The following is a 24,458-nucleotide window of genomic DNA, read 5'->3' as shown; positions in this document are numbered from 1 at the left end:
CGACCCCCAAGGTCTCACTTTGCTTCCATCCATCTCAGCCTTTTCTCCATCTGCCTCCTCCAGCTTGGTGTTTATTTTTTAAACGAAATCACCATCATTTTAATGTTAGTGGTGACTTCTTTGAAAGACTGTGGATGTACATTTGTTTAAATCTGTTCCACATTTATTTTTTCTTCGCGTTAAAAACAATTCTTTAAATCAATATTTAGTCTCTTTGAAAAAAGCGTTAACGTTTAAAGTTACAAACTGTGTTATATTTTTACCAGCATCTCAAAAAGGCTTGATGTTTGATAACATCTTTTCAAGTGCTATGAGTAGTAGCTTTAGTATTAACTTGCAGGGAAGGAGAAGAGGGGAATGCTTCTCTAGAAGAAGGGGCCGACTCAGACACATACAGAGATCAGGCAGGCAGTAGCCATGGTCCGTCCCTCAGGATGCACAGCCCAGATGTGGTGGAGGTACCCTCAGATGCCTATTGATGCAGTAAAATGTTCTCGGGATGGTATGTGGCATGCCCCAGCAAAAGCATTTCAGGGTGGGCATTGTCTACAAACTCATCGCTCAGTGCTGGGGTTTTTCATTTTTCTTTCCTTAAATCAGGGCTCCTTTTTCAGATTCAATCTTGCTCAGACGCCATTATGTAAACACTCATTCACCAAAAGCTTGTTGACTGCCTTCTCGGGGTCAGCTAAAGAGACAGTCCAGTTTAGGGGTCAGGAAAGTACAGTCTCCAGGCCAGAACTGGCCCCTGGCTGGCCTTTGTCCTGCCCCTGAGCTAGGAATGGACTGTGTCGGTCGGAGACTTAGGGCTGCTGCTCTGCTCTGAGCCAGAGTCAAGGGTGCAAAGCTCCAACCACTCCACTCCTTTTGGGCAAACCCCACTCCTCTGGGCACCTCTTTGGAACTTTCAAGCTCTAAAGAAAAACCTTTGATTATAAAAATAATTGCATCACTGGTTAACATTTGTTCCATGCTGGTGTTGTCTGTGCTAAAAGCCAAAATGTGATGTCACTTATCCCCCGGGAGGCCTGTGCTGTCCTTGTTGCCATTAGACCAGTGAGGAAACCGAGGCTCAGACGGTTAAGGAACGTGCCCCGGGCAAGACGTGGCGAGACCGGGGCTCAGACATGGGCCCTGACCTGACTCCGCCGTGGTGCTGCCTGCGTCCCGGCTTAGGGGCTTGCTCCCTGAGTGGGCAACACAACATGGTTTCAGGTGAATTATTAATTATTAAACGAGTATTTGAATGTGTACTTTTAAAAAGATACCATTTTTTAATTGATGGCACAGGTTCTCAACCAGAGTGATGATTTTGTTCCCCTTCCCTGCAGGGATATTTGGCAATACCTGGAAACATTTTTGGTGATCATGACTGAGGCGGGGGCTGCTACTGGCATTTAGTGGGAAGAGACCAAGGAAGCTGCTAAACACCCCACAGGGCACAGACCAGCCCCGCAACCAAGAACGACCTGGTCCAAAGTGTTGATAGCGCCGTGGTGGAGAAGCTATGATTTATAGTATTAACATAAAGTTCCTTTTCAAAGAAGTTTACTTGAGGGAGAAAATAGTAGTTAATTTAAGGTCAGAAGGAAGTAGCAATACAGGCTCCTGAAGATAGGGCAGACATCATGAATGTGAAGCTCAGCTGGGGTATATGGAGGTAGGAAAATGTTGCATACTTTATTTAAAATAAAATAGAACAGGCACTCGTATGGACTACCGTGGCAGTTTGCGGCCTGGGCTAGTTTTGTTGGTCAGGCTTTTTGTGGGGAGAAGTTTTCTACGTAATTCTGCTTGCCCCGGGTCTTGGCTGTGATCTTCCTGGGCGTGTTGGAAAGAACTAGCTCGGGTGCCCTGAAGGCACCAGTGCAATTTAGTTTCCTCCCAGGAAGTGTCTGGGTCCTTGGAAGTTTCTGCCCCCCACTGAGGGATCTTTGAACTAGGACAGCCTGTATATCTCTTAGTGCAGGCAGCCAGACACAAGGAGGTTTCCAAAGAGGCTGGGGTCAGGAATTCAGGTTGTAAGGAGCGATGTGTCTGACATGAGTCCTGACTGATGGCAGAGTCACGTGACGTTGCAATGACGTGTCTGTGGTGGCGATTTCTGGTAGATGAGGACCTGCCGTATATATGGGACTTCGAATTAAATTGGGATTTATCAAACGCCCTCAATTTTCCAGCACCTATTGGAAATACACATGACAGTTCCACTGTTGAGTCTGATTAAGTGAGCTCTATGTGAAATGGTAAGGAGGGCTTATTGATGAGAACTCCTAGTGGTGATATAAATTGAAACACATGACGGATGCTCTAAATGCAGCTCAGACATGGTAATCGGAACATGGAACCCGTGTCCCGTTGCAGGAGAATATATGTATTTGTAACCCACAATCATGTCTCTGCAACAGTGGTTTAGCTAATGCCAGGGCTCCAGAAAAATAAGACAAATTTTGTGGCCCTATAAAAAAGCGGCCGCCTGTTTACTGGGCTACCACGAAACCCCCAAACCAAAGCAAAATAGAAAATAAGGTGTTGGTGAGGATGTGAAGAAATGGGGACCCTTGTGCCCTGTTGGTGGGAATGTAAAGTGGTACAGCCACTTGGGAAACAGTAAGGAGTTTCCCCCCGAAATTAAAAATAGCATTACCGTATGATTCAGCAATCCCACTTATGGGTACTTACCCAAGAGAATTGAAAGCAGGGTCTTGAAGAGATATTTGTACACTCATGTTCATAGCAGCATTATTTATAGTAGCCAAGGGGTGGAAGCAACCCAAATGACCGATGAATAGATGAACAAAATGTGGTATATACCTATAGTGGAATATTATTCAGCCTTAAAAAAGAAGGAAATCGTGTCACATGCTACAACATGGATGAACCTTGAGGACTTATTTCATTAGTGAAATAAGCCAGTCCCAAAAAGACAAATATATATATATGTATATGATTCCACATATATATATGTATGATTCCGCTTATGTGAGGTACCTAGAGTGTAGTCAAGTCGTAAGGCAGAAAGTAGGATGATGGTTGCCAGGAGCTGGGGTCGGGGTGCTGGGGAATTGCTGTTTAAAAGGTGCAGAGTTTCAGTTTTGCAGATGAAGAACAGATTCTGGAAATCGGTTGCACAACAGTGTGATGTGCTTACCCCTACTGAACTGTACTGTTAGACATGGTTAAGACGGTGACGTTTATGTGTGTTTTACCACAGTTTTTTAAAAAACCAGTGCCTTAATTCACAGTTGCAGGTGGTTTTGAAGGAGTGGCCTTATCAGAACAAATGCGGTCCAGTTGTGCGCGACTGAACCCGGCTGTAGATGTCTGAGTGTGCAGGTTGTTCTGCTCCTAATCTTTCTTGAAAAGTGAAAGAATCCTCCTTTCCCCAACTCCTGAGAGTGGCCTCTCAGATCCAAGCTCGTTTTAGTCTTGACCACGTAGGAGTTCTTGTCCTGAAGCAGAAGTTGAGCCCTCACTGTGGGGTAGGAAGCGTTTCAGAAAGGTCCATCTGATGTCTCACTGTCTGTAGCATTTATAGTACATTGTACTCCGTTTTTATTTGCTTCTACTGGGATGAGAGCCAAGCCAGTAAAAGGCAAACAGCATTAATTCAGTGATGACATATGCCACTGAAAACTGTTTTTCTTTTTTTTTTTTTTTTTTTTTTAATTTTTTGGAAAAAGCAGAATGGAGGCACTTTACTCAGATTCTGGTGGATGCTGAAATAAAAGCTGGGAGGAGGAAGGGCTGTGGGGAGGTCATTAAACCATTACCTCCCTCCCGCAGATGCTCAGAGAGGGTTAGGTATTAGACAGCATTTTGCCGTAAGTTTCCACTGGAAGACATTTCTGAAACCGGCTCATTCTCTGAGTCCTGGCCCTGCCTGGCCTCACATCTTCTGACCCTCCTAGCGTCCCCTCATCTGCACATCACATCCATGGGGGGAGATGGGGGTGTAAGTTGATACCTCCTTTCCATTTTTATCCTCTTACACACAGACCAGCAAGATGCAGCCCTGGAAAGAGTATGAAGAAGGTCCAGGTTCACAGAGAGGAATGGCCCACGTTTATAGATGGAGCAACTGTCTGATTCATTTCTAATTGGTTGAAAAATAAAATCTCTTTGAAAATAAATATGGAATTGGGAAAGCTGCCTGGTCAGAAGCAGCCTCTTCTCTCGAGCCGAATTAGTAATTTCAGAATCCTGGTCAGGAGTTTTATTAAACCATGATTTTTGCTTTTGATGATAAGGCCTTTGTAAAAGTCCCAAGTGTGTGCATTGTTCTGCTGATTCTTTGGGTCAGAGTGCCATCCTGCAGACAGAAATTCGACTGGCCGGAGGGAGCTGGCAACAGGAGTCAGGAGTGAAGAAAGCAGGTCTGATGTGAGACATTAGGGAGCAGTGAGGACTGTGGCAAACTGATGAGCCATGCCCTGTGTTAGAGAGTGTGCTGCTTGGTTCTAGCTGATGTTTGCCATGTGGGAATTCAGACCTGTGTTGCTAGCCAGTTTTGAACATTTCCAGGAGAAGATTCCCTTTTTTTTTTTTTTTTTTTTTTTTGATTTTGATTTTTTTGTGAACTCTATTGTTTATTAAACCTTGGCAACTAACTCACAATTTAATTAATAATTCCCGGGGGAGGGGTGCCAAGCCAGACACATCTGTGGGCTGCCAGTTCACACAACCCATGGCAGGCAGGAATCGAAGGGCTAGGCCTGCTGGCAAAACCAAACCAGCTGGACACATCAGAGATGGAGGCGAGAAGGAGGTGCATTAACCCAGAGGTCCTGCACTTGTCCTGGTGTGAGGATTCGGGCATCACGGAGAGGGGCAAACCTTCCAGGAACAGGGCAGCCACGCTCTCTGCTGGACCTTTCAGGAGGCGGCTGGGATACGAGTGAAGCTCTGAATGAAAGTGCGCTGCTCCTAACAGTTGGGAGCACCTAATTTTATCACACTGTCAGCGCCGTTGCTTGGTTCCATTGAAAGGAAGAACGGACGTTCTCTGGACGCGGGCACTGTGCTCAGTGCTTGACTGGTCAAGGCTGGCTTTCTGAGGATGCAGCCCGTGCAGTCACACAGCCCTGTGCTCAGAAGGCCCTGTGTTTGCCTTCACGTTCTGCTGTCGTTTCTTGAAACTCTTTAATAATTTCTGAACAAGAGGCCCCGTGATTTCGTTTTGCAGCTGACACAATCTGCTTTGCACGGATTATCTCATTTAATCCTTCTAAGTCCCCTGAGAGGTGAGCGTTATCATCTGTTTCCCTTTGACAGAGGAGCGACCAGAGGCTCAGAGACAGGCAGTCACTTATCCAAAGTCACACAGCTAGAAAGGCCTAAGCCAGAATTTGTAATGAGGTCTGCCTGCCTCTGAAGGGCAGGATCTTGGTTGCTCTGAAAAGTTGATAGTATGTTCTAGTCTCTGGGGGCCTTGACGTGGGGAAGATTGTCAGGAGACTGAAGCAAAGGAGGAAGAGAGTGTATACCCAGCTCAGGCGGCATGTTGTGTGTCCCTAGTAGCTTCTGGTAGTTCACTGTTTGATTATACTTTCTCCTTTGAGGGCCTGCTGGGCCACAGATTGAGTCAGGCAGTGGGACAAGCGTCTCTCCTGAAGGATGGCACGAAGCGTAGTGCAGTCTTGTCTCAGGGCAGACTTTGAGCTTCTGGCTCTTCACTGGCGGTCTCCTCACAGGCAGCCCCCTGCTGCTGATGCCCATAGAACCCATCTGAGGTTCTGTGTGGTCGCCACACATGCCCTCATTTATTACAGCGGGATTCAGATTCAGCAAACACCCGATGAGCGCTCAGCATCTGCCCGGCGCTGTGCTAGGGTGTCGAAGAGGGAGAGGAGGGTGGTGGTGATGATGATAATTAGTGATGCTGTGGGTGGTGGGTGGGGATGGTGATGATCATCATCACAGTTGATAATGTTAACCAGGTGCTTGTGGTTGCCAGGCAACGTGCTAAGTGTTTTATTGCATTAGCTCATGTAATCCTCACGCCACCCACGGTGTAGTGAGCAATATTATTATTTCCATTTACAGATGAGGAAACTAAGGCCCAGAGAGGTTAAGTAACTTGCCCAGAGTTGCATAGCTACTAGGAGACAGAGCTTTCTTACTGTTCTATATACAGAGAAAATCAGCCCTGCTTTGGGGGAGCTTACAGTAAGTAGTAAAAGAGCACTTGTAATTGAGTGTGATGTGTGCTGTAAAAGAAGTGCACAGCGACAACCACCATGGCGAGAATGAGAGTATTTACTTAGCATTTGCTCAATGCCGGGCACACTTCTAAGCGTTCAACATGCATCTTAGGTTTTCCCACCACCTCTATGAAGTAGGTTCTTTTATCCAATTTTATAGATGAAGAACTCCAGGCCTAAACTGATTTAAGTTATTGGTTAGTGGTCACGTAGAAGGTGGCAGAGCCAGGATTTGAACCTGTGATCTTTACTCTGCCCTCCAGAGCACAGACTGAAGGTTTGGGGAGGCTTCGCAGAGAAGGTAGCCCCTGAACCAGGATTGAGGGATTAAGAGGAGCTTCTGAGGGCGGGATGGGAAAGGTGTTCCTGGCAGTGAGATCAGCAGGGACAAAGGCGGAGAGGTGGGACCGTGGCCCAGCATGGTCACTGGGTGGGTGTGTGTGGCTGGGACCCACTGCAGGGGGCACAGCAGGAGATGATGGGGTGGGAGGAAGGCCCACTCATGAAGGGTTTTGCTGTGCCTGAGGGCAGTGTGGGATTCCTCAGCAGAGTGACAGGAAGATTCCACATGACTGTGTGGCCATGGAATGAAATTCCAGGCTCCTGGTACTGCGAAGGCAAAGCAGTACTGTGAATTTTAACATGAACTCAGCTTTATCATGCCCACGTGGAAATCCAGTAGCACTCCTATATTTGCCTGACCTTTATGTAAAAGGCCCGGGCAAATCCGGCTGCCAGTCATTAGTCCAGGCCAAGATTTTTTTTTTTTTTTTTTTTTAAGAAATTCACGTTCTTTTATTTATTTATTTATTTATTTATTTATGACTGTGTTGAGTCTTCTTTTCTGTGTGAGGGCTTTCTCCAGTTGCGGCAAGTGGGGACCACTCTTCATCGCGGTGCGCGAGCCTCTCACCATCGTGGCCTCTCTTGTTGCGGAGCACAGGCTCCAGACGCGCAGGCTCAGTAATTGTGGCTCACGGGCCCAGTTGCTCCGTGGCATGTGGGATCTTCCCAGACCAGGGCTCGAACCCGTGTCCCCTGCATTGGCAGGCAGATTCTCAACCACTGCGCCACCAGGGAAGCCCCCAGGCCAAGATTAAACTGCCGTCAGAATAATTTCCTTAGGTCTCTCTCTCACACTGCAAGTTGTTGCCGGCCTGAGTTCTCCTCCATAGAAACCGCCATTCGGGGGCTGCCTAGAGAAGGATTTCTGATGTGTTCACTCCTCCATCCCCTCACAAAAACAACAACAACAAAAAACCTTACACAGCGCCATGAAACATTAGAAAGAGAAGTAGCTCAGTGGTGAAACCTGAGGGACAATTTTGGCGAAGGGTCCTTTTCAGTGATTGAGGATGAAAAGGACCTGGAGTTTGCATTCGGTCTCCTGCCCACACCTGCCTACTGTGTAGTAGCCCAGGCAAGAATCCTTTTCTGTAAGAAGGCAAGGAAAGAAATAAGGCCCTGGGTATGCAGGGGCTTCCCACAGTGGATAGTGAGTTCCTTGGACGTGTGGCCTGTAATGTCAGCCCTCCTGCCATATTTTCCATTAACGGGACCATCCGGGCTTGGCGATTCCCCACTGCCAGCCAGATTATTACCTGGCTGGGCTGCCCCCTGCTGGAGCCCTGCGAAATTATCCTCATTTGCAACTGTGGTTCTTGCCGCACGTGTATTTACACATTCTAACCCAGTTAACTCATACCATGTAAGAGCTACATAATCAAAATCCCGTAAATTCCTAATTAAAATCCCTGCTTTATCTAAAAATACAAGAACAATGGGGGAAAGTGTGGCTGGCGACCAGAGCTTTGCAATTAAAGCATTATATTGAGGGATAGACTGCACATCTGATGCTTGTCTGCCTCAGCTTACAATACTGCAGTGCGTCCCACTGCAAGCCCTGGGGCCTAAAAGCGGTGCCCGTAATTCAGCCTACAGACCCTGGCTGAGGTGTCCTCTAACCCCACCGCTTCAGTGCACTCTCTCCAGAAGACATCTGCCCTTGCCCTTGGCCTGGCTAACTCCCCTTCATCCTTCAGCTCCCACCCGAACGTCAGGAAGCCCCTCCGGAATTCCTGGGCTAGGACAGCTGTTCCCCTGTACCCGTTGTGCTTCCCCTGGCGTCACATTCATTTTATTCTAATTGCTTGGTCATGTGTCTGCTTCTCCCCCTGTAAATTCCTGCCCCACGGGCACAAGGTTGTTCCTGTCTGATGTTCCGCTGCATCCGCCTCCCCTAGCACCGTGCCTGGCACACAGTCGGGGCTTGACAAATAGCTGCCTGATGAAAAGTTGTGGAGCAAGGGATATCGAGAAACGGGCTGGCACAGTTAGGAAGGCAGTTTATAAACCGCCGGCTGCCCTGCTGTGATTTTTAATCAAAGTGTGCCTCTGTGTCTTTTTACCTGTGAGCTGGGCATAAATCTGGCCCTGCCTGTGCATGAAACAAAGGAGGGCATCAAGGTCCAGTACATTCGAGGAAACCCAGTAAAAATGCTGTAACCCATTTCTTCTTCACTCCAGGTCTTGCCTCTTTAACAGTCTCCTGCCAGGGACAGTTATCTCTTTCCTGCTCAGCCCACCTCCTCTCTCTTGGAAACCCAGCCTGATTAGCCGTGCATTTAGTCCATCCAGCAGACGGACGCTCGGGGCTGGCTGCAGGCTGGCCTCGTTTTTGCAGAGCAGGAGGAATCCTTGCTGAGCACGGGTCAGCCTGCAGCCAGCTGTGGATGACTCCGTGGGCTTCTCCGTGCGGTCACAGTGAACCTTCGCTGTCTCGCCGCGTGCCTCCCGTGACCGTCTCTGTGTACCCGGCTCTTCCCAGCCCCGCACCGCGTCTGAGCTCCATTCGGGCTACCTGGAGATTTCCAGGCATTGACCCCGCAGTTCAAGAGACTAGGTTCTCACGTGAGGCTGCTGGGGACTTGTGAAGATCCTCGGGGCCTGAGAGAGACAGGAGGAGCTGCTGGGGTAAGAGGCGCTGGTTGACCAGAGAGAGCCCTGGACCATTGCACAAGCTTCCCCGGTTAACCCCGGCACTGGCTGCTGTTGGGCGGCCGATGTGCGCTAGGAGCAGAGCAAGGCGTGGCCGCCAGTCTGCGAGCTTTTAGAAGGATGGGGAGAGGGGGCAGGTGCGAGGTGAGATCAGAGGGAAAGCTTGTGAACCGTATTTGAGGAAAAACAGGATCTCTGGGGATCTGGGTGGTGGGAAGTGGTAGGCAGAGGAGTCCGGGTGCTCCTGCTGGGAGGCGCTGTTGCTCAGACTTTGAGTGGCTCGTTGAGATTCTGGGGTGAGAGCACCATTGCCTTAGCTTGCGTCCTGCCCCTACCCTTGGCCAGGAGCCGGGGGGGCCCACACTTGGACAGTTGTCCCACCAGGACTGTCTGCAGGGGAGAGGTGGTTTCCCAAAGCAGAAATGGGTGCAGTTACTAGAGGAAGGGGTAACAGATGCTAAGCAGACAAAGAAATACGTACCCATTGTAGTCACAGCCGGTTATCTTAGTAAAACCCATCGTTGCCTCCATCCCTCCTGCCTTGGCAGACCTGCAAGGCTCCCCCGCCTCTTTCCACTGGCAAGTTTTGTGCTACATTCCGACTTGAGCACATTTCTTCAGTGTATCCAAAGGCCGCTCAGGGACAGTAATGTTCTTGGAGTGAGGCTGGGTCTCTGTCTTCTGTGCAACTCTTCCTAACAACATCTTGAACACTACCTGCAAATCCATCCCACTGGCGATTACAGGGTGCAGCCTGCAGAAAAGGTCCCATTTGGCTTGGGACTCAGTGGGAAGCAGTGTGGGCTGCAGATTGCCCCTCGTCACCCCGTAGCCTTGTTCTCCAGAAACCACCCAAAACTGGAGCAGAAATCTCCATCACACTCTGGCTCCCCAGCTCCCCGGCTCGGCTAGCCTCTGTCCTCTAACTGGCATGGTTTCTCTTTGCAGCAGAAAAGAACACCTCTGGAATGATAAGCCGCCCTTCTCCGGGGAGGATGGAGTGGATCGTCCCTCTGATTGTGGTATCAGCCTTGACCTTCGTGTGCCTCATCCTTCTCATTGCTGTGCTAGTTTACTGGAGGTGAGTCGGCCAGGCAGCACTGACAGAGGGGGTGTGGGCGTCGGGTTGTGCTGTCAGCACGCTGCCCTGGCCGGGGGGTGGGCGCTGGCCCGAGGGGAGGGGAAGCCCATGGCCTCTTCATTCAGAAAGGTAAGGTAGCTGGAGTGTTTCTAGTGTCACCACCTGGGAGATCCGCTTTATCTGCAAGAAGCCGGTGGGATAGAGCCACTATTGAGATGAAGGCACTCATGATGAGCTTCTAGGGATTTAGTGCCAAAGAGGCTTTTGCTTGGGAATCAGGGAGATCCGGGTTCAAATCCCAGGCCTGCTACTTGCTGGCAACAAATCTCATTTCCACTTTGAGCTTTAGTTCCTAAACCTGCAAAATGAGTTAATAAGTTTCATAGCATTTCCAGTTTCCCTGAGACCATGCTTCACTTTGTCGTATCCACATAATAGCTGCTCTTGACCTGAAAATTTTTTTCATAGCCCTTTGCTGAAAATGCGGTGATAGGAAAACGTTTGTCATGTTATGTGGCATTTGATACACGTAGGATAAAGATGGCTGATGGTAAGTCATCCTTATATTAGCATCATCCTTGAACTGGTTCTCACTGCTTCCCACGGGAAGCCTGCTTGCAGCTTCTATTTAAAAGTTGTGTGTTTTTTCAGCTACACTCTCTCAGCCAGTTTAACTGAGTGAAGCAGGCTGGCCCACGTGGTTGGCCTGGCTGCCTTCACCTCAGACTGATGTAGGAAGCTTCTGCCCTTTAACAAGCTTCATCAGTGATGAATAGGTGTCATATTTCCTTCCCTCCCTCCCTTCTTTCCATTCATTTGATGAACTTTGAGCCCCTGTTGTGTGCCAGACACTCTTCTTTCATGGAGCTTACATCTTAGTTGGGGAGACAGGCAATAAATAAAGCAAACAAGGTGGTGGTAAGTGTATAATGGAGAAAACTAAATTTGGAAAGCAGAGGGGAGATGCTGAGGCTTAGCGGTGAGTGGTCAGAGTGGTTAAGGAAGGCCTGCCTGGCGAGTGGTATTTGTCCAAAGACGTAAAGGAGGAAGGAGTCAAATGGGCTCCATCTGGGGCATGTTCCAAGCAGAGGAAACAGCATGTGCAAAGGCCCTGAGGCAGGAGTGCACCTCGTATGTTCCAGGAATGGCCAAGAGGTGTGGCTGGAGCAGGTGAGAATGGGGGAGAGTGGTAGGAGAGGGTATCAGGAAGAAACAGGATGGAAGGGAGTTGGGTCAGGTACCGCTTTGTGGGCCATTGTAAACACATTGCCTTTGACCCTAAGAGAAGTACTGTTTGGTAGAGATGTGTTGTGATCTAACTTCAGGATTACTTGGCTGTGCTGCAAAGACCACTGAAGAGGAGCAGGGGCAGAAGCAGAGAGACCAGGTAGAAGACTACTGAACTGGTCCCAGAAGGAGTGATGGTGTCTCCCATGAGGGCAGCAGTGCAGGTTGTGGAACTGATTGGATATAGATACATTCTGAAGGTGGGATCAACAGAATCTGCTGACAGATTGGCCTGTGTCCCTAGGTCTGTTTTCAGTTGGAAAGAACAAGAGAAGAAGGAAGCGTTCATCCGAGGCTTCCCCAGGCGTCTACCTATGGCCCTGTTAGTGCTACAGACCAGCTAGATGATGGATTATATTGTGTTTCAGGGTGAGCCTAGAAACGCTAGACTCACCTCCATGCCCTTTCGCCGGGACAGTGGTTTGCAAACAAATAGTTGTCTGGAGCCCGTTAGTAAGTGGGAGGCTGCCTAACACGGGTTGAACAGAGCACATAGAGGTAACGAAAGGTCTGCCTGCCCTTCTCTTGGCTCTTTTTGGTGCTGTGTGGCTTTAGTTGCAGACTCTCCCCACAAAGGAGCACAGAGAACCCACAGCTGCCCCAGGCTGGGTAACCCTAGCAACCCCAGTGTGAAAAAGTTCCTGTTCCAAATAGTTCTAGCAAAAAGCTCAGGGTTGTTTCTGGTTGGCCCACCTTGGCTCTCTGCCTACCTGAGAATGGATCACTCTGACGAAAGAAGACCATGGACATTTGGCCAAGCAGACATGTTGATGGCAAGCTGCTTACAGGAAGGGGCTGTGTAATGTCATAAAGAGAGCTTTCAAGACCCTTACATTCAAGGTGTTTTTTCCCACTAGAAATTCACACTGTTTATATTTTTGACAAACTCAGTGAGTCTGAATCAAAAATATGTATTGAGTAATACATTATTATTTCATGTTTAAAATATATGTATAATGTCTTATATATATTACTTATATATATACATATATATGTTTATGTTCAAAGGTTGGTTTAAAGTAACCAGAGCTTTAAACCTCCTCCAGTAGACGCTGCCTGTGAGTTTTTACCAAACTCCTAACGCCAGTACACAAAAATGAGCGGGAAGGAGAAAATTCTTACAGAGCAAGCAAAGTAAAATTGAACTAGCATCAGGACGGATGAGTTTGCTAAGCATGAGAACAGCCTAGAGGGATAAAGACCTTTTTAATGTCCATCTTTTTTTTTTTTCTTTATTATTAATGTGAAAGAGGGAAGTGTTGGGGAGCTCACACAGAAAATGGGTAAATGCAGAGAAGATGGGTATTTCCCTTCGACGACGCAGTTTTGAAGCTAGACCAGCAGTGCTCCTCTCCTGCCTTTTGAGGCACGGTGAGAGCGGATGATTGGCAAACAGACTTGACCTGAGTAGAGCATCGAGGCAGATCAAAACCTTCTGGAGTGTTTCCTCAGGTGGCAGGCCTTGACGCTCGGGGTTCCAGCCAGCTCGCCACGGTGGCAGTTTCTACAACCAAGGACTGAGCCTTTACAGCTATTGCTCTGGTTTCTGTGTGTTCACTTAGGGCTCTTTTCACTGTAATTGCATGGGTTCATGAAAGCGTCGGAAGTGAAAGCCGAGGACTCTGAATTGTTTCTCCACTAGTGTCCCTTGCACGATGTTGGTGTTTGCTGATGTTCACAGAGTCCTTTTTGAGCACCAGCCGCTGTGCCAAGCCCTCGCCAGGCCCCATCTCCTGGGATCCTTGCGACAAATGTGTATGTTACCATCCCCATATTAAAAGTAAGGGGCAGAAGCTCAGGGCGGGCACGTGACTCGTGAAGGGTTCTGCAGGAAGTGGTGGACCCTGGTTTTGAACACAAGATGTCTTCAGTGTAGAATCCATAAACTTATTGAACCACTGAGATACATACCTGGTACTACACTGAATCCTGTGGAGGCTGAGCGTGATGGATGGTCAGCTGTAAGTCACGTGGACTTGGGATCCGTGGGGCTGTCGTGCCAGTGCCTGACCGTTAGGCTCAGCTGCTTTCTTTGACCAGGGAAGGGAAAGGGAGCCAGCATTTGTGGAAATGCCTGCCGTGGGCTCAGGAGTGTGCATCGTTCTCATCCAATACTGGTCAGGACCATTTCTGTTACAGCTGACAGAGATCTCTTCCCAACTGCCTTAAGCACAGGAAAGAAAGAGTTGGTTGATTCGTGACGTTGGTTGTTCAGGAGCATCAGGCCCAGCTCTTTTCGGAAGACAGAACAAGGAAAACGGGGCTCGGCATGTTTTGTGAGCCTCTTTCTCCCTCACTCTGTCTCTGGGATCTGCACTCTCTCTGTCTGTATGGTCTTTTCTCTTGGGAAGGCCCTCTGACTGTTTCCACATGGTGGCCTCTGGCCCATGTTGGACTTACATCCCCCCATCCCAGTGGAAAGGGAATTTCTCTCCTCCAGTAGTGCCAGTGAAACCCCAAGATGGCATGTCTTAGGACTGACTCAGGTTATTTACCCATCCCCAGAGCCCTCTGGCAGCCAGGGGGATGAAGATTTGTCAGGCCTGGGTCTTATATTTAACTCTGGAGCCCAGAAATGAGGACATTGCCCTCGAAACCACATGCATTGAAGGTGGACAAGGGGTGGTTCCCCAAAGGACTGTCAAGACCCAGAGAGGCGACTGGATGCAGGTGCCAGGCAGACAGAAGAGGGCGGTGTCCCCTCCAAAAGCTGGGAAATTGGAATCAAGGAGGGGAGGGATTTGCACTAAGAAAAGGGAATTCAGACTTGGATAGCAGGGGAAATACATGTGTAAATAGCCAGAAAGAAACAAGGCAGGCGTGTGAGCTCAGCGTGGCCAGCTTTGGGTTCTCACTAGGACTCTGGTGTCACACGTGTATGTGTCATGCCCTGGAAAAATGGGGGGAGCTTTCAATCCTGTCTCAAGTGCAGGATTATTAAGGAGTGCATGCAGGAGTTTAGAAGGTTCAGCTAAGGGTTCTGCTATGAAATAATAAAGCTATTTTACTATTCCGTGGGCATTGGAGCCCCTTGCAGCTCCTATTCAGCAAGCGCTTGTGGAGTGCCTGCCACACACTGTGCTGGGCCTGGTGATTTAGGGTTGATGTCCCTTCCCTCGAGGCCCTCACCGTCCACTGGGCGACGCAGTCAGGTGAACAAAGACTATGGCGAGTGTATGGAGAGGAGCGAGCCCAAGCTGCTGTGACAGCACGTAGGCAGGACTTGGAGCAGGCGGGGGGAGCCGGGTGGCGTCCGAGAAGGCTCCCTGAAGGATCTGATGCCCGAGCCGGGCCTTGAAGCACAGCGGTCCAAAGCCAGCGAAGGAGGCGTGGGGCTGGAGAGCGAGGACCCAGCCTCTCGTAAGCAGGCACCTGTGGTTCAGTGTTGCTGCAACAAAGCATGAGGACAGGAGGGGCCCGATCGCGAAGGCCCCGGATGCCACTGCCTTATCCTGAGAGTGATGGAAACGCATGAAGGACCAAAGCTGCACGAGGGCAAGACGAAAAGCGGCAAACGCTGGCAAGTGAAGTACGAACACGGGACAGAGTCAGACAGCCTGGATTTGGGGCCAGGCTTTACCAGTCCCTCACCATGTGTGTCGCCTTAGAGCATGTATTCCTAACGGGAATGTGATCATCCCCAAAGCGGTGAAAATGGGTTTGGGGAAGGTGAAAAAACTGACTTTTTGTATATCAAGCACAGATATATATATACACACACACACACACACACACACACACACACATATCTAGTACATACACAGATATGCAGTTTGTCATTGATATTAAAATTTCATTGGGAGGGTGTGATTAGGAAAAAATTGTCTATAAAGGCCCCTTAGGGGAGGTGCCTATGAGAAAAAGGGGGAGAAACACTACCTTAGACAAGACTCCTCCACCACCTTCAGCGTCCTCTGCAAAATAGAGTTAAGAAATGTGCCAATGAGTTCATGTGAGGATTAGGTCTGAGCACCAGGAAATGCTCATTCCAGTACCTGGCAGGCGGTGAATATCAGATCCCTGACTGTAGAGAAAAATACAAATTTAATTCTGGGTCCTGCTGTGCCTAAAGAGAAGTCATTGTTCTCGAATAAAGAAAATCAGGTTTACAGATCTAAACAGATGCTGTCCCGGACATGTAATCATATTGTAGGACTGCACACACTTCCCAATTATATGTTCACTGCTTAACACATGGCTTGAAAATAACTTTCAGAATTTCCTTCTAGAATTCCTTCTTTTGCATGATCTCAGTTGTGCAAAGTACTTACCCTAGAAGTAGCTGAACGTTGCCTGTTGGGAGCTAAGGATAGTAGAAATGTAGGTGAACCTACCGAGCAGAGCCGCTTTGGGCCAGAAGAGGGAAGGGCGACCATAAAGCTAATGATTGGTTTGGGTGATGCTCTTAATGGGCTTGGAGACAATTCCAGAGGAGCTCACCCTAAGTAACTAAAGATGTGACCCCACCCACGGCCCCGTCCCTTCCGAAACAACACTGAGGCTGGGTGGCCAGCCTGGGCAGTGCTGGAATCAGCTGCTGGAGCTGCTGCAGGAGATACCCCCTGACACCCAGTGGCCTAACCACACGAAGCTGAGTCCTCACCGTGTGAAGTCTGAGGGGGGTTGGGCAGCCCTTTCCCACCTATGGTGGAGAAAAAATTGATAGAAAAATCGACGAGGCACCTAGCTCTCAACTGCACGACCCGGGAGTGTAATCCTCCACTCCTGTTTGCTCCCCATTGGCCACAGATGGCCCCTCAGCCCCAAGGACACAGGATAAGTTGGGGAGCGCACTGATATTCGTGGAGCACAGCCAGAAGTATCCTTAGATATTTAGGCCCTTTGGCATCATTGGGTTAAGAGTATGTTTCCTGAAAGGACCCCTTTGGAGGCCAATTGTTAGTCTCGTTACATCACATTTGGCCAAAACTAAAAAATATAGGTAGAGACCTCGTATATTTTTGGTCAACTGGAAGATATACAGAGGTCCATTGGGAGCTATTTGAGCAGCATTTTTACAGGCAGCAACATGGGTTTGTGGGAGAAGTTTATTTTGAAATACGGTTGGCTGAGATGTTACCGGTAGTTCTCTCTCCGAGTCTCCTTGCAAAGGTGTGCCTTGAAGAGATGTAGTAAAATCGGTAACAATGCAGAAGGTGCTGTAAAGCTAGGAAGAAACATGCAGAGCATTTTGGCACCAGGGTCAGGGCGGTGGGACAGCTGATAAAGATAAAATCAAGGAAAAATCAATGAGCACTTACCACTTGCCTCCTTTTATAAATGGTGCCCTGTGTGTGCCTTTTAAATAGTGTAACCCGTATCAACATGCGATGGTGCAGGGCTGTAATCGTTTCAATTGAAACGAGGGAGAAGAAATCAATTCAGTACTTTTTAAAGTGTGCCATTTTGGCCCTGTTCCTCAAGATGGTAACAAAACGCACCTTTTGAATGACTACAGTCAGAAAGTACGTTCCAAGAGCTCCAGCCCCCCGTCTTACCAAGACAAGCTGTTATATGGCATTAATGTGCTGACGTTCCTGAAAAAGACTTGGAGCAGCACAGCTGCTGCCACTCAGAAAGAAGAGGAAATTTTGGAGAAGGTTTCTTTGCGATTTGCATAATTTGAGGTTGATGCTGGGAAAAGAGCTTTATATACAGGGTGTCCAGTCCGTATGCTGGGGCATGCAGCTTGTTTATTTATTAACTTGTTCCATAGAATACCTTAGCAACTGTGAGCAAGACACGAGTGTCCACTTCGAATTGTCAGTATTGTGAAGATATTTTTAATTCTTTTTTTTTCTGTTATCTTGAGGAAAATTGCTTTGAAGGTAGCTCTTCTCTCTCTGATGAGGAAAGAAAGTCTTACCCTGACATGGCTTCATATATCTTAAGGCCTAAACAGCCAAGAATCTTTTATTGAGTATTCACCATAATACACATGTGCTAAGCGGATTAACATTCGAATCCTTGGAATTATTACATCCATTTTGCAGATCAGAAAACTGAGGCTTGGTAAAATCATAAGTCACAGTGTTAATCTTTGGTGGATCCTGGATTTGAACCCAGCCACTCTGACTTCATTGCCCACTGTGTTAATCATTACATTGTTTTGCCTAGACGAGGAATAGCTTGTCTGGAGGCATTTACTTCCTTCCACAGCCTGTTTTTATAGCACATGTTTGTGTGTTGAAAAGATCCTATGTTTTGGATTTGCCAAAAACACAAAGGAGAAAACCTGAGGACCAACTATATGTATTTTCAAGTGTTTTAGAAGCCGAATAGATTTTGATGTTGAATAATATCACCTATCTGTTCTGTTCTTAGTTCCAGCTAATCAGTGCTGTCGTACCTTGATGACAAATTGAGCATCTTATTGACCGTAATTCTAGCTTGGGAAAGAACTTTCCAGAAGTATAAAACAGCTTTTCTTCTCAGACTCAGATAGGGCTGAGCTAACTACACAGACTCTGGAACAGAAAACTGGAAACTCAAAGTGGGAATTTTAACATCTAACCCAGGTTTGTTGCAGTTTGGTATTAGAAGGATTTCACTTTCTGACCTGAGAAATTCACATCCCTCTTCAGCCCATGACTGAGCTGTCTGTAAATTCCGTGGTAAATCAGTCAACACCAATTTAGCTTCATAGGCAGATAGAAGAAGGTCTCTCTTTTACTCTCATCTTTAGACGTTCAGAAATTTTGCCCTCTGTTGGTGCCTCCTCATTAAGAATGCTGTTCATGAAAGCAAGTGCATTGTGTTGACATTGCAATTTTTCTCTTCCCTGGATGTTCGGGGGAGACAGTGTAGTAAATAGGAAGGGACACAAACCACAAATGTGTGTGGATTTTGAGTTGGCATAACAGAGCCTCTGGTAGACAAACAGATGCGTGTCAGGTCAAGTGTGGGCATGTGCTAACACCCTTCTTGCTGGAGGAATGGCGGACCACGTGTGCCCAGCGGAGCTCGCATCCCTCCTGGATTCCACAGTAGCAGCCGTGACACTCAGAGCTGCTGTGAGCCGGGCACACGCTCTGCGCCCATCTGCTCTCGCAGCGGGCGCTTCCATGCGTGCTCTCTGATGACTGGATTTGGTTTAGATGTTTGCCCTCCCCCCCTCCACCCCAGGAAAGTCACAAAGGAGATGGTGTAATAGCAGTGATCCCTCCCATGACTGTGGACAGATAGCAAGGGGGAAACATTGTCAATCACAACAGTCAATAATGGTGAATTAACATGAAGCAAACATGGCATGACTTAATCCTCATAGCAGCCATGGGTGGTGGCCAAGGTGGCGGGGACTGCATCACCTTCTTCCAAGGGAGAAGACAGTGTCCAGAAGGGGAATGGACTTGCCCAGGATCACAAGCTAGTATGTTTGGGAAGTACAGTTGACCTTTGAACAACGCATCTTTGAACTTCAGGGGTTGACTTATACTCGGATTTTTTTCAGTAGTCAGCACTACAGTACTATACGATCTGTGTTTGGTGGAATCCATGGAATCACAGATGTGGGGGAACTGTGGATATGGAGGGCCAACTACATTATATGCAGATTTTCGACTGTGCAAAGGTCGACACCGTAACCCCCATGTTGTTCAAGAGTCAGCTATATTCACACCTATGGCTTTGTTTTGTTTTGTTGACCTAAGACCCTTTACAGCTGGCTTGTGTATTCCTTCCTTCATTTGTTCATTCAAAGACATTTCTCAAGGATCTAGTCTGTGTCGGGCACTGGAGATGCTGCGAGGAGCCGGAATTCCTGTCTCAAGGAGCGTGTAGGTTAACGGAGGAGATGAGCAGGTAGACAAAGTTTATCCCAAATAGAGGTCAAAAACTGGCCTCCAGGGCTTCCCTGGTGGTGCAGTGGTTGAGAATCTGCCTGCTAATGCAGGGGACACGGGTTCGAGCCCTGGTCTGGGAAGATCCCACATGCCGCGGAGCAACTGGGCCCGTGAGCCACAACTACTGAGCCTGCGCTTCTGGAGCCTGTGCTCCGCAACAAGAGAGGCCGCGACAGTGAGAGGCCCACGCACCGCGATGAAGAGTGGCCCCCGCTTGCCACAACTAGAGAAAGCCCTCGCACAGAAACGAAGACCCAACACAGCCATAAATAAATTAATTAATTAAAAAAAAGAAAAGAAAAAAAGTGGGACTCCTGATATTCATCCCACTTAAAAAAAAAAAAAAAAAAACTGGCCTCCAGATCTGTTTTATGTAGCTGACTTCTTGTTTTTTTGGTTTTTTTTTAAACATGTCCTTCCTCCCTCCCTCCCTCCCTTCCTTCCTTCCTTCCTTCCTTCCTGTTTTGGCTGTGCCATGCAGCACACAGGATCTTAGTTCCCCTACCAGGGATCGAACCCGTGCCCCCTGTAGTGGAAGCGTGGAATGTTAACCACTGGACCGCTAGGGAAGTCCTGACATCTCGTTTTTAAGAATCTGAATTATTTTGAAAATAGGAAGATTTTGCTTAAAACCCCAGCTGTCTGGGTTCTCGTGATAAACAGGGAGATCGACGTCACTGTTCTCACATCCCCTCATGGCACTAGTAGGCTGCACAGAGCCAACTGTGGTCCCCTGCTCGCCAGTCTGCCCGTCTCTGCCCTCCACTTAAATGTGCATTCTTCATTGCAAAATAAAGTCCACTTTTGTGGGCAGGCTCAGATTCTTTCTGAGGGAATTTGGGGCACGTACAGAGGCATTGGGTCAGACCAAGCTGCTTTACGGTATCTCTTGTGAGGGAGGGCATGAGAATCAAAAGATGGGTTTACATGCAATTCAAGTCTAGAAAAAGCCAAGCTTCCAGGTCGTACTTTTTGGTGGCTTTGTGTGATCACCTTTATCTTTTCTGTAAACAGACCACTCACGGGGCCACCTGTATTCTGGGCATCATTCTTTCTTTTATAAACTGGTAAAGTGCCCATGTCACTCATCTCTCTGGGGAACCTGTACCTGTAGGTATAGTTCAAGAAGTTTTTTTTAATCATTAGGAATAACTGTTAGAATCCAGCTCGTCAAAGCCTGACAACGTGTGGAGCCAGTGGGGAGAAGAATGCACATTTCATGCCAAAACGTGCTTGCCTCGGAGGGTTGAGTTTCTGATGACATGGTGGTGTCTTGCTCTGAGATGCTAAAAGCATGGGGGTAGGGAGCCTCTAGAGACCCCAGCTGTTCCTGAAGATGGGCAGCTATTTTTTTCTTTCTCTGGGCAGCTCTGTGCAGGGAGATCTGGGTCACGTGGGCGATCCTAGGCAACTTTTGCTCAATAACTGTTTCCCAAATGGCTACTCAGGGGCCTTTCAGAATTCACGAGAACCGTCCGTTGTTATAGTAACCGGCCCCCTGCTGTCGAGTTGGCCCTGAGATGCCAGTTGAAGCTCTTAGAACCAGGGAACACGTAGTCATTTAGACAAAAGCAGGGAGAGATTCACCACTAAAGGTTGCTGTTTAAACACTATGATACTTAAAAGACAGGACCCACTCTGTTAAGAAGTGAATGGATACATTTTTCAACCAAGCTGGCTTTTCAGGAAAAGGGAAACTCCTTATAATGTTCAGTCTCTGCTACATAACCAACACCTTTCTTTGGATTTCTCTGAATTAAGTGTCCTCTCTCCCAGGGCGGATCAGGTCTGTCCTGTCGGGTTGCTCAGGTAGCCCCCTCGATTATTCAGGATGTTAGTTTTATGGCATTTGCTTCTCAGCGGAGTGTTGTCAGTTTACAGGGTGGTAGTTTGAAGCGCCTGTGATTGTGTGTGAGGAGAAACTGCGGAGATAGCCGGCTCCGCTCCAAAATTCCCGAAAGAGTGAGTCTGGCAGAATTCAGAGTAGGGCTAAGGGTTGAGAGGAAGTCTAAATATTTTAGGAAGCTGCAAATTTCAAGTTCTTATGAAAATTTGCAAAAACACTCCACACACGTGATTTCCTCGGATTAATGTTGGTAGCCGCACTGAGTATGTGCGTGAGGTTTTGAGGACAGTTGTTGTAGTTGCAGAATGTACTCAATAGAGGGAGACAAGAAGTTCTGAATTACAGCACCCTCCCCTTCCCTTCCTCACCCCGACACTTTTTAATCATTTTCCCAAGTTTTGACTCCTCCCTAATTTGGTTTCTGCGCCAAGCACTTTTACCCAACTTGGAGTCTAATAATTAACAAAATAAATGAAAGCTTGTATTAAGGGAGAAGAAAAACCTAATAGTTGAGAATTAGAGGATGTCTATTCCTAGAAGTAGAAAACCACCAAGTAAATCAGAAGTTAATAAATGTTCTTTGAAATCACATAACCTGAATTCAGAGTTCTGCATGGGATTCATTAGAACTTCTAAAAAAGAGAACCTTCCTATATCGGAGTTAAGTCTTTACTGTTCTATCAATGGAGTTTGGAAAGAATAGGAATCCTTTCAGTGTGAAATGCTATAGCTCAGGTGGTTTGGGGATTAAATATAATTAAATGAACATTTTCCAGTGTGAAAAAAGTGCATCTTTCAAATGCTAGAGCCAAGTCTCCGATTCTCTGGTCATTTAAGTTTTAAGGGGAAACGAAATATCGGACTTTATATTTGGTAATAACTTGCCAACTGCTACCTCCGCCTTATCTGAGGAGCCCTCGTACTATTCCACCATCTGTATTGTGAATCAGGAAAGTGTTTGTCCAGAGATGAGAGGAATGCGTGGGGAAAAGGCAAAACCCTGCATTGGTCTAACAGTACTGAATTCAGAGAAATTTGTGGCAGAAGGGAGGTTCAAACGGTACCAAATAGATTCCTCCCAAGTTCTATTTATTCCAATGGTATTTTAAGCCATCCTGTTTGCCAGGGGAGCTTGTCAAAAGTGGAAGGACCAGAGGTCATTATTGGGTTGGTGATATCTTTTTAAAATTTTTTTAACATCTTTATTGGAGTATAATTGCTTTACAATGGTGTGTTAGTTTCTGCTTGATAACAAAGTGAATCAGCTATACATATACATATATCCCCATATCTCCTCCCTCTTGTGTCTCCCTCCCACCCTCCATATCCCACCCCTCTAGGTGGTCACAGAGCACCGAGCTGATCTCCCTCTGCTATGTGGCTGCTTCCCACTAGCTATCTATTTTACATTTAGTAGTGTATATATGTCCATGCCACTCTCTCACTTCATCCCAGCTTACCCTTCTCCCTCCCCGTGTCCTCAAGTCCATTCTCTATGTCTGCGTCTTTATGTCTTTATTCCTGTCCTGCCCCTAGGTTCTTCAGACCTTTTTTTTTTTTTAGATTCCATATATATGTGTTAGCATACGGTATTTGTTTTTCTATTTCTTTCTTTTTTTTTTTTAAATTCTCAGTTGGGAGTTTCCCTTTTTTTTTTTTAAATAACAGCATTTTATTTATTTTTTTATTTTTATTTTTGGCTGTGTTGGGTCTTTGTTTCTGTGTGAGGGCTTTCTCTAGTTGTGGCAAGTGGGGGCCACTCTTCATCGCAGTGTGCGGACCTCTCACTATCGCGGCCTCTCTTGTTGCGGAACACAGGCTCCAGAAGCGCAGGCTCAGTAGTTGTGGCTCACGGGCCCAGCCACTCCGTGGCATGTGGGATCTTCCCAGACCAGGGCTCGAACCCATGTCCCCTGCATTGGCAGGCAGATTCTCAACCACTGCGCCACCAGGGAAGCCCGTTTTTCTATTTCTGACTTACTTCACTCTGTATGACAGACTCTAGGTCCATCACCTCACTACAAATAACTCAATTTAGTTTCTTTTTATGGCTGAGTAATATTCCATTGTATATATGTGCCACATCTTCTTTATCCATTCATCTGTTGATGGACACTTAGGTTGCTTCCATGTCCTGGCTATTGTAAATAGAGCTGCAGTGAACATTGTGGTACATGACTCTTTTTGAATTATGTTTTCTCAGGGTATATGCCCAGTAGTGGGATTGCTGGGTTGTATGGTAGTTCTATTTTTAGTTTTTTAAGGAACCTCCATGCTGTTCTCCATAGTGGCTGTATCAATTTACATTCCCACCAACAGTGCAAGAGGGTTCCCTTTTCTCCACACCCTCTCCAGCATTTATTGTTTGTAGATTTTTGATGATGGCCATTCTGACCAGTGTGAGGTGATACCTCATTGTAGTTTTGATTTGCATTTCTCTGATGGTTAGTGATGTTGAGCATCCTTTAATGTGTTTGTTGGAAATCTGTATATCTTCTTTGGAGAAATGTCTACGTAGGTTTTCCGCCCAATTTTGGGTTGGGTTGTTTGTTTTTTTGATATGGAGCTGCATGAGCTGCTTGTAAATTTTAGAGATTAATCCATTGTCAGTTGCTTAATTTGCAAATATTTTCTCCCATTCTGAGGGTTGTCTTTTCGTCTTGTTTATGGTTTCCTTTGCTGTGCAAAAGCTTTGAAGTTTCATTAGGTCCCATTTGTTTATTTTTGTTTTTATTTCCATTTCTCTAGGAGGTGGGTCAAAAAGGATCTTGCTGTGATTTATGTCATAGAGTGTTCTGCCTATGTTTTCCTCTAAGAGTTTCATAGTGTCTGGCCTTACATTTAGGTCTTTAATCCATTTTGAGGTTATTTTTGTGTATGGTGTTAGGGAGTGTTCTAATCTCTTCTTTTACATGTAGGTGTCCAGTTTTCCCAGCACCACTTATTACAGAGACTGTCTTTTCTCCATTGTATACTCTTGTCTCCCTATCAAAAATAAGGTGATCATATGTGCATGGGTTTATCTCTGGGCTTTCTATCCTGTTCCATTGATCTATATTTCTGTTTTTGTGCCAGTACCATACTGTCTTGATTACTGTAGCTTTGTAGTATAGTCTGAAGTCCGGGAGCCTGATTCCTCCAGCTCCGTTTTTCTTTCTCAAGATTGCTTTGGCTATTCAGGGTCTTTTGTGTTTCCATACAAA

General features: G+C 47.1%; 1 protein-coding gene across 6 annotated transcripts in view; it reads left to right on the top strand.

Moving 5' to 3' along the window:
- PTPRG (protein tyrosine phosphatase receptor type G) overlaps nucleotides 1-24,458 on the top strand; it is a 718,755-nt gene that overhangs the window by 619,704 nt on the left and 74,593 nt on the right. For 4 of the 6 annotated variants that reach the window (XM_082344649.1, XM_082344646.1, XM_082344648.1 and 1 more), the window contains exon 13: nucleotides 10,149-10,281. In XM_082344649.1, the coding sequence (XP_082200775.1) occupies nucleotides 10,149-10,281 (133 nt within the window). The remainder of the gene's footprint in view (nucleotides 1-10,148; nucleotides 10,282-24,458) is intronic. The other 2 variants (XM_082344647.1, XM_082344645.1) reach the window with 1 other exon arrangement.

This window comes from Balaenoptera borealis, assembly GCF_965194805.1.
Source record: "Balaenoptera borealis genome assembly, chromosome: 12".
In the NCBI taxonomy this organism is placed as follows: Eukaryota; Metazoa; Chordata; class Mammalia; order Artiodactyla; family Balaenopteridae; genus Balaenoptera; species Balaenoptera borealis.
The sequence above is the reverse complement of the archived record's forward strand: the minus strand, read 5'-3'. Positions and strand labels throughout refer to the sequence as shown.